The following is a 14,032-nucleotide window of genomic DNA, read 5'->3' on the forward strand; positions in this document are numbered from 1 at the left end:
GGTTGCTGGGAACTTACGACTTACTCATTCGTTCACTGCATGCCAGCCTTCAGCAAAAATATGCCGCCATCTAACTAGCGCCACCTGGCCTATTGAATATTAAAACTATTCCTAATTAGCCGCCGCGTACATTCCGCCTCAACTGTCATCGCCTTGTTTTGTTTTCATTACCATCTTTCGCCGCCCAACCCAGAAGCCAGACGCTTTTGTCTGACATCTTGTTTTCAATTTGGTCGCAAAATTCGCGTGCGGTGCCGTTAAAGTGAATAATTTCGTTGTTAAAAGTTCTACTTTCCTGGTTAAAATAGTGTTAAAGTGTTCCGCTAAGTGAGTAGCATCAGGAGAAAGTCAAGTTTTACCGGTAGGTGACGGATTTTGTGCGAAAATTGTAAATATAAATTTCGCGATGCTCACTCTGGGCAGGGTTGAGGATTAGCGAAGAAAACAATGCTTTAGGGGTGGCATATTTTTTTCTTTTTAGTTTCCAATATGAGCAAACGAAGGCGAAGCAGTTCCATTTTGGATGACGACGATACTGAAGATGATAGCCTGCCGGAGCAGTCCCCAGCGCCAACCGGAGCAAGAAAGAAGAAGAAACTGGATCCGGTTGGTTGTAACTAAATTTCAATAGAACTTTTAATTACCACTAAGGAAATTTATTTTAGGCGGAAGTTTGTCAGCATCTGTACGAGTCACTTCGCACGTTCAAGAAAGAGGATGGTACCACCTTGTGCGATACCTTTATCCGTGCTCCAAAGCGCCGACAGGAACCGTCCTACTACGAAGTGGTTGCCAATCCGATTGACCTGTTGAAGGTTCAGCAAAAGTTGAAAACCGAAGCGTACGAAGACGTTGACGATCTGACGACGGATATCGATCTGATTGTGAAGAATGCCAAGGCTTTCTACAAGCCGGATTCACCGGAATATCAGGATGCTTGCCAGCTAATGGACGTTTTCAATGCGAACAAGCACAAGTTGATGGAAGGTATGGAACAGGACGGCGGGGAGGTCAAACCGAGGAAGATAACCAGACCTAGGAAGTCAATGGCGAGGGATGATGATACGGATGGAGATGATCTAGATCCGTACGAAGAACTGTTCAATGCGGTCATGACGGCAACGGATGAGAATAGGGAATTGCACCGAATGTTTCAGTTGCTTCCTTCGAAGAAATTGTATCCGGATTATTACGACGTCATTGATCATCCGATCGATTTGAAGTGCATTGCGGTTAAGATTCAGACGAATGCCTATTCGATTCTGAACGACATGGAGAAGGATTTGCTGCAGATGATCAAGAATGCTTGCACTTTCAATGAACCGGGATCGCAGATCTACAAGGATGCGAAGAACTTGAAGAGGATTTTTATGAATCGAAAGGTGGAGATTGAAGCCGGACGCTACCGGAAGAGTGCCAATAGGAAGGCCCGAACGGGTACCAGTTTGAGTGCCATGGTGGCTGCCCTGAAGGAGGAAGCGGAGAGTTCCGATGACGAGCTGGATGATTCTATGGATACCGAAGGTGAAGGGCCATTGTGGCAGCTGTTCGATCAACTGTACAACACGGCAAATACCAATGGTAATGTGTGGTTTGATTAACCTTTTTGTAGCTTTCTTCATTAAGTTATTAACCTTGGTTAACGTTTTGGTTCTGTTTTGTTTTTTTTTTTTTTTCGTTTGCACCCTACAACCCTTGGATCATTCCAACCCCTACGTCATGTGATTAATGATTTCGATTCATCCCCCTATCGACGGTTTGTTTGTTTGGTTGTTCCCTTCCTCCCATCCTTGTCCTTGAAAAACAAACGACTTATAGATCCCAATGCTGTAGGCGCACCGCTAGGAGAAACGCTGTGGAAGCTTCCAAACCGTCGGTTCCATCCGGAGTACTACGCCACAACCAAGAAACCCATCTCGATGGGTCAGATCCGGAACAAACTCAAGAAGGGACTGTACGCAAACGTGACCGACATGAGTGCCGACCTGTACGTGATGTTGGATAATGCCAAGAAGTCGAACCCGCAGAGCAGTAAGATCTACAAGGTGAGCAAATCAATTTGCCGTCATTATCTAGGAGTTTTAATAATTAAGCTCATATTTGTAGGACGCCGTCAAGATGCAGAAACTGCTCAACCAGAAGCTAGTAGATTCGGGAGATCTCGATGATAGCGAAGACGAAAACGACACCGATTCATCATCCCTCGCCGCTACTACGCCAGCGAAGAAAAGTGCACAAAAGAAGACACCTAGACCGCGTTCTTCGCTTGCCATTGTTCAATCTCCGCCACATTCGGCGACTAGCACCCCAGTGGCTAAATCCAGCAATCGTCAACCGCATGTCGGTATGCTAAAGAAGAAACTCATCTCGTTGCACAACTACATGCTGGAATATACGGTCAATGGGCGCCAACCAATGGGACTGTTTATTGAGAAGCCTTCGAAGAAGCTGTACCCGGATTACTATCAAATCATTCAGCATCCCATCGACATGACCACCATCGAAAATTACATCAAGAGCGATCGTTACACTACGCTGGACGACATCGTCGGTGATTACCGGTTGATGTTCTCCAACTGCCGGAAGTACAACGAGGAGGGTTCGATGATCTATGACGATGCCAACATCCTGGAGAAGGCACTCAACGAGAAGCTTAAGGAATTTTCCAGCATCAGCAAACGGTTCAGTACACCGAAAGTGTAAGGCTCCGCTAGTGGGAGTGCGCGTTGGGCGAAAAATTATTAAACTCTTGGAATTTCAGGTCCAAGGCGAAGAACAAGCTTAACACGTTGGAATCGAAGCTGAAGCACCTGTATGACACCATCCGCGAGTACCGGGAACCGAAAGCGAACCGGCAGCTGTCGTTCATCTTTATGAAACTACCGTCAAAGAATGTAAGTGTGCACCTGAATATTTTTTTTTCCCGAATTCTACTTGGTACCCATCTTGGAGGAATATTGGAATTTTGGTCTCGTTATTTTTTTTCTTTTCACTCTTTCCATGTCCGGTTCCGTTGCACACCACCTCAACTTGTCCAAATTTTTGCTCTGGTTGATGTGTGTTGGATGGACATTGGGAAAGAACAAGGTAATTTCTTGGTGTAAAATCTTTTCTATCATTCTTGCTGCTTCATGGCCGTTGCAAAATTAATCATAGATGGTTGAAATTTAATTTGTTTCGGAAAAAGTGCGGATCTAAATTGTAATCGTTGGTCAAAATCTAAAAATGGTTTAGTTTGGATCATGAATGGTAAATTTTCATCGGCTGTGTTTCTCTGTGTCGATAGTGTAGGGTTATGGTTTGTGTATCGGGTGAAAAGCTGCGGCAGTGTTCACGGCAAATGAATGCTACTCATATTTGAGTATCGTTCACTCAAATTTGCAAAAACGTACACGGTTAATCAGAACGACTCAGCGGCTGAATTCAATTGACTCAGAGCATTATTTTTTCATACGAAATTTATTCATATTTGGGAAACCTGTAGTAACTCATAGCTAATGAGTAACAGCAGGTTTTCCCAAATATAAGTAAATTTCGTATGGAAAGAAAATGCTGCTGAGTCGTTCTGATTGGCCATGTTGGTCACTCATTGAATGAGTAAAATGTGTCAAGCTTTTCCAGAATAAGCTTCTCAAATATAACAAAAAAAACGACGAAAACTTTACTTAGTCTAGGAGTATACTAATAGACTGAGTGAAACCTCTCAAAATTATCCTCATATCGAGAATTTTGTTCCTGGAAAAGCTCGTAAAATGTTATTTATTCTCTAATTGACCTAGGGTAAATGACGGCTTCGGCAATAGCTTATTATATATCCGTTAGGGGGATAAACAACGTCCTTGAGAGTTCAATTTTGGCATGGGGATACATCAGTGCTAACATTTGAAAACGGCGCAAAAGCCATTTGTAAACAAATGGTTTGTGGGCCCTTTACTCGCTACCCGAAGAACGCCCACGCAAACCAACAGCATCGTCAGGAAGGGGAAAATTTCCCCTACCCGATGTTGCTGTTGTGTCGCGTGGGTGTACTTCAAGTAGTGAGTAAAGGCCCCACAAACCATTTGTTTACAAATGGCTTTTGTGCCGTTTTCAAATGTTAGCACTGACATTGTGTTTCAGAGCATCTATTGGTCAAATTTGAGTGCTATAGGGCTTTGTTTACCCCCCGACAATAATAGGACATTTCCCCTGCATTTTAGCATTTTTTTTCTTATCGACCGTGTAGCTACTAAACGTAAAGCTTTTGGCAGACACGTTCCTTATTCAAATATAGCATTATATCGCTCTTCTATCGCCTTCCCATATGGTCTAGTGGCTAGGATATCTGGCTTTCACCCAGAAGGCCCGGGTTCGATTCCCGGTATGGGAAATTTTTTGCTTCGTCTTCTTGTTTATGTTCATGCAAACTCGTGTTTCGCTTTCAATCAACCGGGATCCACCTTGCAATTTCAGGAATACCCCGACTATTACGACATCATCAAGAACCCTATTGATCTGGATAGGATCGAGCTAAAGCTGCGCAAGCAGAACTACGAAAGCGTCGATGATATGGCTGGGGATTTTATGCTGATGTTCGAGAATGCATGCAAGTACAATGAACCCGATTCGCAGATCTACAAGGACGCTCTGTGCCTGCAGCAGTTGATAATTCAAACCAAACAGGCACTGCGGAGTGACGAAACCGTACCGGATGTGCCTCAGGCGGTTCAGGAACTGTTGGTTTACTTGTTTACCACCGTGTACAACTATCAGGACGAGGAGGGAAGGTGCTACTCGGACTCGTTGGCGGAACTGCCAGAACACGACGAGAGTCCCGATGGAAGCAAGTACGGCGAATATAGAGCTTAGCTGCTTGACAGGTGTTCTAAACAGTTTGAATTACAGGGTTCGAGGAATTTCGTTGGATTTGATCAAGCGGCGGTTGGACAAAGGACTCTACAAGCGACTGGATCTATTCCAGGAGGATATCTTTTCCTGCCTGGAAAGGGCACGCAAGCTGAGCCGAACGGATTCACAGGTTTTTGAGGACTCGATCGAACTGCAGTCGTTTTTCATCAAGAAACGGGACGAGCTGTGCAGAAACGGAAACGTGCTAGAGTCGCCTGCCCTCAGCTACAATGCAATGCACCTGATGGCGGCCGTTGAAGCACTGAGGCAAACCAAACTGCTCGAGGAGGAATCCGACTCCGAAACGGACACTACGGTATGTATTGATTCATCCTGTATATTAGTAAAATCGAATCTAGGTATACTGTAGTTGTCCAAAATCCGGACACCTAATAGATTAATCAAAATCCGTACATTTCATACAAAACCTACTTTTTGTATGAGGCTTACGGATTTCGGTGCTGTAGGGTATTCCAGAAAATTCTATATGCTCCAGTAGAAAATCTTTAAGTTTCGCATGTTAACTGACATTTTGCACACTGTGTGACGATACTGTGAACAACGCTTCTCGGTGTGGTTTGGAACTGATCATAAAATTTAAAAAATTGTGTTTTTTAGAGCTCGAAATCATTAGTAGTGTAGTTTTACATTACTGTTCTACTACTACTACTGTTACTGTTACCGTAAAAGTTCGAAATCCAGACACAAATCAGGACACTTATAAAAGTTGAATATTGCTGCCAATATAAAATACACTCAATTCTGCATTTACGTGATTTATTTTCGTCCGTATTTTGATCGTGTGATCTCAAATTGTATCCAAATTGGGTGCAACTTGTTTCAAAAAACTATTGGAAATTATTGTGGTATTGAAATATTGGTACTCACCCTAATTGAGGACACAATCGTTAAAATTATAATCGCATAAAACAGAATTGAGTGTAGGTACTTTGTAAATTTTATCATGGTGTTTTAGTATCGTTCAGAATCATCACACATAATTTATAATGTTGCAAAGTAGACGTAATATTTGATAATAAATTAAAGGTTCGGATTAACGAACCATCCGATATTCATTGCATTACGGTATTACTTACAAATAAGTCGATTTTTCAATTTACTGACATGTGCTTCCAACTCGTGCTTACTTAGTGTTCAGCTGAAAGTGATACTGATAGCCCTATCGCCGTGGTTGGTAAAGCAGTTTCACGAAAGCTCCCACTAGTGGAACTTTCCATACAATCATTGTCGTCATGTCAAATGGTTAGCTTTAAGTGTAGCATGCGATGGCAATTTTCCATCGGCCGAAATAGCTCAGTTGGGAGAGCGTTAGACTGAAGATCTAAATGTCCCCGGTTCAATCCCGGGTTTCGGCATACCTTTTTTACTTTTTTACTAATTGATTTTCCGCTTTTCCGTCACAGCAAGCATCGCAAGGCGAAAGTATGACCATCGATCAGAAGGTATTTTCCCCGGGTGATTTCGTTTATATTGATGTTCCGGAGAATAAGAGTAAGGGCGCGGTGATTAATTTTCATTTAGAACTCAAATTTATTCAATTTACCTCATTTCCAGTCCCCGGCATTATGTACATCGAACGTCTGTGGACCAACAGCGACAATGTGAAGATGATGTACGGCAGTATGTTGTTGCGTCCGTTCGAAACCTACCACGTACAAACGCGGAGATTCATGGAGAAGGAGGTGTTCCGAAGCGACCAACATCAGGCCGTTCCCTTATCGCAAGCCCAGAACAAGTGCTTCGTAATGCATGTAAAGGAATACTTCAAGATGCGTCCGGAAGGGTTCGCCGATAAGGACGTATATGTCTGCGAATCGTATTACACCGTTAAGCGGAGGTGCTTCAAGAAACTGAAAACCTGGAACATGATTCGGGTTACCGATCCGGTAATGCTGATTCCAAGGGAATCCACGTTGGAAATGAAGCGAGTCATGTCGGTGTTTAAGGAACGTGTCGAAAAGCACAAGGAAGAACTTTCCGAACTGCAAATGCAGGAGGCACTGGCGGAGAAGGATAAACCCAACGTGGTCGTTTACGTCAACGGCGGAGAAGAGGGCAGTGTCTTCTTCGAGCAGTACAATACAGTCTGCGGAGGGGTCGTTAAAACGGGTGATTATGTGTACGTCGCCACCGAGACGGGAAAACAATCGGTGGCGCAGATTCAGTCGATTTGGGAAACGAAAGAGTAAGTGCAGGGGTCTATACTTACAGCTCTTGCATCTAACGATTCTGTTTTCAGTGGCAAATCATTCTTCCGCGGACCATGGCTGCTGACTCCGCCAGAAGTTCCAGGCACTATCAGTCGTTTGTTCTACCGTCAGGAGGTAATGCTGTCGACCGTTCAGGAAACGACCCCGACGGTTGCTATCGTCGGACGTTGTGCTGTTCTGGAGCAGTACGAGTATGTGACAAGTAGGTGTCTTTCTTTGCCCTGCCTACAATAGGCGCTCCCTGTAATGCCTACCTTAACTCACTTCCAGGGCGACCCACCGAAATCTCCGAGTCGGACGTGTACCTCTGTGAGTCGATATACGATGAAATGAAGAAGCATATTCGCAAGGCGGGTGTCCTGAAAAAGTTCACCCATTCCCAGATGGTGACAATGGACGAAGTCTATCACTTCCGACGTGCCATCAATCCACCGAAGGTAACCTAATGCTTTGGCACCAATTTTCGTTGCAGGGTGTGTCTGGGTGTACGTCTGTGTGTACATGTGCGTGTGGGTGTGAATCACTCTTTCACTCTTTCACAGTGGGTATACATGCCCTTTTTTTCCTCTCTTTTTTATTTCATTCTATGTGTGCGTTGCTTCCACGTAGGTGACCTGCGGTGAAATCGCAGCTTTGCAGGAAAATAGACCGATTCCATCGGCCGATCTGGTAAATACCTACAACATTCTAGTAGATATTTGTTTGTTTCGATCAACATCATCATTTACTAAGCTTTGTTGAGGTTTCTGTTTATGTTTTTTACTAATCTTTGTGTAGTTTGATAACACGGTGGAGTTGGGTTGGAAGCCATTGGATGCTTCTTTGTTAGGTAATTGTTTTGCTAGAGTGATTCTATCGATTAACAATGTATCTAGCGTAACATGATGGAGTTTGATTCGATTTTGACACTACACACTAAGATTTTGTTTCCGTGTTCGGTAGATTTTACCGAAATTAGAACAGCTGTTCGGTAAAACTTTGACCTTCATTTTAAAGGCTATTGAATTTGAAAATAATGTCAAAACATGTTCAACCTTGTTTAAATGATCAAATCTTGTCATTTAAGTGGAGATTTAGTTTCAAAGTAGCTGAAAAGCAATTGAATTGAATTGAATTGCATAAATGTTACCGAAAAGTTCAGCTGTTCAGATTTCGGTAAGAATTACCGAAGTGGGCGATAATTTCTAAGTGTGTATGAGGCATTAGTTTTATCAAACAACTATCCATGTAAGATCTATCTAACCGGGCTAACTAAGGATCGATTTTTTCACTTGCGCTTAAATATTAAACTACATTGAAGAAACTATTCGTTCTAGTTTCATACGATAGCAATACGAAAGCACATCCCAGTTATCATTTGTGTTTTTTTTTTCAATAGATTTATATATAGTTCATAAAGGCATCGTATGAAAATGATACGGTATGAGTATAAAATTCACATTTCATTCGTATGACTATGGAATTCATTGTTAATGTGTATGCGTATTTCAATGCTTTTTTTTTCTTTTTTAAATTATTATACCAATTAGGTAAATGAAACAACCCAGTGGTGTCCCGTAACCTCACTTTTTACGTGTGCACCAACTTTCAAAACCAGATTTAATGCCATATTCATACTCGAATCGGTTGAAAAATACACTTCTAGTTTACTCGATATCTATCCATTGCAAGTAATATTTTGATAATTGTTTATGTTTTGAGAGTTGGTGCACAGGTAGATTGAGGTTAAGGAAACGCCACTGAAACAAACATTTCAATAACTACATTCGAATTGTTTGTTTTATTAACCTCAAAAAATAGATCAAACCACATTGAAAACATACATTAATTTATTTATTGTGCAAACATCTACGTTGTTTTCAAACTTGTTTACTGTAACTACACTTATATAGCTAGTTCAAAATATTGACCGCACTGGGACTACAATCTAAGTCGCTGTTGAGGCCACTGCTTGCAACTTCAACTCAGTTGCGCCCTTGATCGCACACGGAATTCTGGATTATCCGCAGTTTTAAAATAGTATAAGCATGTTCTGTGGAGTACTTCATGGTCAATATTTGAAATAATCTTTATATTTTTCTTCTTACGTTTCACTCTCGCCAGTCTGCAACAATCCACGTCCAAATTTTATCGTACTTCCAGATGATACCTGTCGTAACTGGAATCAGCATAATACTGGACCCTTTTAAGAGATGAACTAGCCTATGGCTAAAAATCTCTTTAATAAAGAAAAAAAAATACTGGACCAAAACTGCTCCTAGCCCATGCGGTTAGGCGTCCACGAACAACTCCGTTTCGTCATTACAGTTAAAATATCCCAAAATCTTGATGTTTCCACGCACTAGTCTTCAAGTGGTTGAACTCGTGCTCCAGCTCATGACTAGTTCTCGCAAATGATGAGTTTTCTCCGCTCTCAGCGGAATGAACCGTTCAACGAATGTTATCAATCCTAGGAAGCTTTTCACTTCTGCTGATGACTTGCGACGATTTTCTCGTTCTCCACCTGCCAACCCACATCTGAGAGTTTGAATCCCAGAAACTCGACTTCTTGCTGTCCATAATTAAATTTTTCGTGGTTTATTTTCACATTATGGTCCTCGAGTCTCTTTAATACTTTTTGGAGGTTTCGGAACACGATTCTTTCGTTTTCCCGGACACCAATATATCATCCAATATTCCGAAAGAATCATAGTTTGCATTGCTTTCTGAAATATATCTGGAGCATTGGTTAGTCCAAACAGCAAACGACAGCATCTGTACAGTGTGTAATCTCGCCAGCAAATAAGTTCGTGAGGTGCCTTGATTTCTCATCGAGTACGATATGAAAAAATGCTTTTGTTAAGTCAATCGTGCAACTCCAACAATATTGACTCAAATGATGACATCTTAAAAGGCGTTCTGTGGATACATTTGTTAGGGCCACGTAGATCGACGACGAGTCGAATATCCGATTTTCCTTTCGGGATTACTAACAATGAAGAGCAAAAGGTCATGTCCATATTCATTGTGGCTTTTTCAATGATGCCGGATTCTCGTAGTTCAGCCAACTTTTGTCTCGTTAACTCTTTGAATGCTGCCGGAATGTGCGTGTAGATAATTCTAGAAGGTGGCATAGTGCTATCGTAGCTCAATGTAACCGCTGGTATGTTGAATTTCGGAAATTCTTGAGTATGGGTGTCTTGTATGCTGTTTATGGAAAATTCACATCGCCAATCTGGGTCTGTACCTCCTTTTACCGTTACTTCAAGGCCAACTGCCAGCAAACTGTATCGGACTGCAGTATTGAATCCAAGAAGAGCTCGAGATTCGCGCACCACGTAAAACTTTTTAATTCTCAAAGGTCTTTCTTCCGACACGAAGAACTCGGCGGAAAAAGTAGCAACAACATATATATATATATATATATATATTTCCTTGACACGCGTATGCTCGAAGCACCTTATCTGATTCGTAGCTTAGATCGTACAATTTTTGATTGGTAGTTCCATCTTGAAAAATTAATAGCTTGAAACGATTCATATGTAATTTTGTAGACCGACCTGTGCACCAGAATCAATCAAAAATGGAACCTTGATACCAGCGACTTATCCCACAACTTACACTGTTTTATAATATGGCATATTAGACCCAACTCTGTCAATATCTGCCCCGTTTAGATCAGTTGAAGAAGATTGTGCTACATGTAACAGTTTCATCATATTAAAGCAAAATTCAATCCGAATTCAATTCAATTCAATATTTATTGTGTATTTCGATTAATTTGATATTTCAATTAACAAGCTGTAGTAGTAACGAAACAAGGATGATTTCTGATAGCTTCTTTTGCTCCATGTCATCTTCAATCTTCTGGACAGCCAAAATCTTCATCGGAGGCTCAGTTTCTTCTCCCATCCAGCGTCGTTTCTGGGGCTCCTGCTTCACCTTTAATCGTGCAATGTGACCGCGGCGGTCACAATTGCGGCACACTTTGTCAACGTGGAAGCAATCTTCAGAAGAGTGGTACGCTCTTAAGCATCTCCTGCACGATTCAGTTTGTCTCTGGTTTCTTACTGGACCGCGACCGAAAGTTCCTCTACCACGACTATTGCTGTATCCTCTGAAAGGCTGGAACTGACCGCGGTGACGTTGGCTATAATCGGTTGGCTGACGAGATACTGCTGCCACCATGCTGGTGTAGTCTGCGGTACTAGTCCTCATTCTCGACTTCCACTTCACGGATGCGTACTTGGTCAATCAAATCATTGAGACTTCCTCCATCGGTAAGAACCCGGTAAGCTACCGTATGCGTGATAATGTTTGCACCATTGAGCAATGTCAAAATTTTCTTGCATCGTTCGACTCGTAGCTCCCAGATGCGGTTGGTAATCATGTGAGTTTTTTTTCCGTGCCCTCGACTTCGCCCCGCAATCTTTCTTTACGATCTTCCGTGCCGTAAAGTCACTGATCCCGTGTTCCTTTGTAATTTACCTTATTGAACGCACTGGATCCACCCGAATCTTCATTTTGATAGCAGCGATAACCCTCGGACGACCTGTGGATAGTTGTCCTTTCTTTTCTCGGTCTAAACCCCTTTTGACGGTCCTCCGGGACACTCCCACGGCGATTGAAATATCTTTTTGCGACATTTGCGCGTGGGACAAATCACGAATACGCTGCCACTTCGTCATGGTGCAACTGTCAAACTAAGTAAATCATTTTCTTTTATACACAGCCTACTACGGTATGAGCTATAGGTCACGTGCATGCAAAGAAAACCAAGGCATTGTATGCACAGGTGAAACGGGAACCTTATTTGTACGATGGTGCAAACATTATCACGCATACGGTAGGGTTCTGATACGGCTGTCTGTCGATCCTCTGGTCACCGTTCGAGAAATGGCTTCAAATTTCTCTTCCGATTTGTAGTTACATAGCTTTGAAGCTGCTGCAACCCTTTTCACGTATTCAATGTTCGACTCGCCGCTTCTTTGTACCATATTCGACAGCTTACTACGTTGCGACAAAATGTATGCTCTAGAGCCAAAGAAAGTGTCCAGTCTTGCAATTGCGTTCGAATATGCTAGCTGTTTTTCATCCGGCATTCCTGGCTGCGTCAAAGTACCGTCAAGCAAATCGAGTAGCAGAGGTCCCGTTTTGATACGAAACAGATCAATCCTGGTTGATTCATCGACAACGTGGATGAGGTTCGTTGATGCGCTCAGAACGTTTTTCCAGTGATCGTATGCTCGTTTGTTGAGATCCGCTTCGCCTGCTGCTGGTGTGCACTCAGGGATATTGAGACTACTCAGCGACATGTTATTCATCGTCATGAGCAGTAACTCGTTCCCGCTTATCTGTTCCTCACGCATTGTGCTCGATCTTGCTTCGCAGAATTCGTCATCGTCATGACCCATAGTCGCCAAGGTTCGGCAAAGCTCTTCCTTCTCCATCCGCGTCCTTTCCAATTCTTCCTTCATTTTTGATGATTCTTTCTTTAGCTTTTCCGTAACCTTCCGTCTGGATTTTCTGTAAAATTATAATAATTTTCCTTAATTGGCTTGGATACCAATAAATAATGACTTTTTTCATAAGCTTTAAGAAGTTAAAAATTGATCCAAATCGATTTCCTAGCAGATTAGATCCGAAGGAACGAAGAGGAATTTTCCAAATCGGTGACAATGCAGGATTAACCCGAAGGATCCACACAAAGATTCGAAGAGGAATATGAAACCAGCTTATCCAATCATAATTCTATATCCATCTTTTCAATTGGATTATTATTTAACTTCAACTCTTCCTTTCCTATAAGAGTCCATTCATTCTAAATTACTGAAATTATAGAACTCTTCCTTTCCTATTGAAATATACCATTGATATCTGCTTATTTCATAACATCTCATGATTTCTCACAATTCCTAAACTTACCTCTTGATAGACCGCCATTGTCGTATCGTAACTGGGCATCATCCTACTCGAAATTTGGTTGGATTGCGCTAGTTATTCAAATAAGAGGGCTTTCCGTGCCAAGTTCTCGATCGTAGTAGGCTGCTGGTGTTTGCTGATCGGTACTCGGTGGTTGCCTTGGTTACCGTCGACAGAGGGCTCGCTTGGGGACTCTCATTTCCAGAAGAAGGAGAGGGCTCGCTTGCTCAACGTTAGGTCGGTTGGTTGCTTGGCTGATTTGCTGGTGCTGCCGGGTTGCCTTGGCTACCGTCGAACGACAGAGGGCTCGCTTGGGAACTCTCGCTCCCAAAAGAAGGAGAGGGATCGCTTGCTCGTCGTTCAGTCGGTTTGCTGCAGTTGCTTGGTTGATTTGCTGGTTCAGCCGGGTTGCCTTGGTACCGTAGTTCGGTCAGTTGGATATTATTCCTACTTTCGAAGTAGATGCTACCTTTTCAGCGTCTGAATGGAGAATGACCCACATGGCATGGACAGTACACCCTCTTTAAATAACTGAAGGCTTTTACACTTCAACCAATCAGAGATTGCGAAGGGGAATTCAATCGCATTAGGGAAGTTCAAATATTCTTATTATTAGGGAAGTTCGAATAATCTTATTATTATTATTATTATTATTATTATTATTATTATTATTATTATTATTATTATTATTATTTTTATTATTATTATCATTATTATTATCATTATTATTATCATTATTATTATTAGTAATGTCGGTTACCAGTTGATTAATGGGGAAATGACTTCGTTAATAGTTTCATATTTTCTATTCTGGATATTAAAACACAATTATTATTTTCTAATTTTATTTTGTTTATTTATTTTATTAGCTAATCACACCTTTATACTACCATCGCGATAAATGTTGTGTTCCTTCGTTCACGTTATTAACAGCATCACTCTGTAATTAAACTGTAATTCATTAAGTCAGCGGATACAAGTGATAATTCGGACCCAAAATATGTTTTTCTTTG

General features: G+C 41.9%; 1 protein-coding gene and 2 non-coding genes across 11 annotated transcripts in view; all 3 read left to right on the forward strand.

The window, feature by feature from the left end:
- The first annotated feature begins 225 nt into the window (after positions 1–225).
- The window catches only part of polybromo (protein), a 52,010-nt gene continuing 38,203 nt past the window's right edge, over positions 226–14,032 (forward strand). For 4 of the 9 annotated variants that reach the window (XM_065222966.1, XM_065222967.1, XM_065222971.1 and 1 more), the window contains exons 1-13: positions 227–361; positions 482–606; positions 666–1,581; positions 1,819–2,045; positions 2,107–2,699; positions 2,762–2,900; positions 4,453–4,826; positions 4,885–5,203; positions 6,312–6,399; positions 6,463–7,093; positions 7,148–7,320; positions 7,389–7,555; positions 7,728–7,787. In XM_065222966.1, the coding sequence (XP_065079038.1) occupies positions 490–606; positions 666–1,581; positions 1,819–2,045; positions 2,107–2,699; positions 2,762–2,900; positions 4,453–4,826; positions 4,885–5,203; positions 6,312–6,399; positions 6,463–7,093; positions 7,148–7,320; positions 7,389–7,555; positions 7,728–7,787 (3,804 nt within the window). In that variant the 5' untranslated portion in view covers positions 227–361; positions 482–489. Of the gene's footprint in view, positions 362–481; positions 607–665; positions 1,582–1,818; positions 2,046–2,106; positions 2,700–2,761; positions 2,901–4,452; positions 4,827–4,884; positions 5,204–6,311; positions 6,400–6,462; positions 7,094–7,147; positions 7,321–7,388; positions 7,556–7,727; positions 7,788–14,032 lie in introns of all 9 variants that reach the window. The other 5 variants (XM_065222968.1, XM_065222969.1, XM_065222970.1 and 2 more) reach the window with 4 other exon arrangements.
- TRNAE-UUC (transfer RNA glutamic acid (anticodon UUC)) lies at positions 4,298–4,369 on the forward strand. Its single transcript has one exon. It is a non-coding gene; the product is annotated as a tRNA-Glu (tRNA).
- On the forward strand, positions 6,191–6,263 carry TRNAF-GAA (transfer RNA phenylalanine (anticodon GAA)). Its single transcript has one exon. It is a non-coding gene; the product is annotated as a tRNA-Phe (tRNA).

This window comes from Ochlerotatus camptorhynchus, unplaced genomic scaffold, assembly GCF_037179485.1.
Source record: "Ochlerotatus camptorhynchus isolate MF236.1 unplaced genomic scaffold, CSIRO-AGI_Acam_v1.1 ptg000182l, whole genome shotgun sequence".
Lineage (NCBI taxonomy): Eukaryota > Metazoa > Arthropoda > Insecta > Diptera > Culicidae > Ochlerotatus > Ochlerotatus camptorhynchus.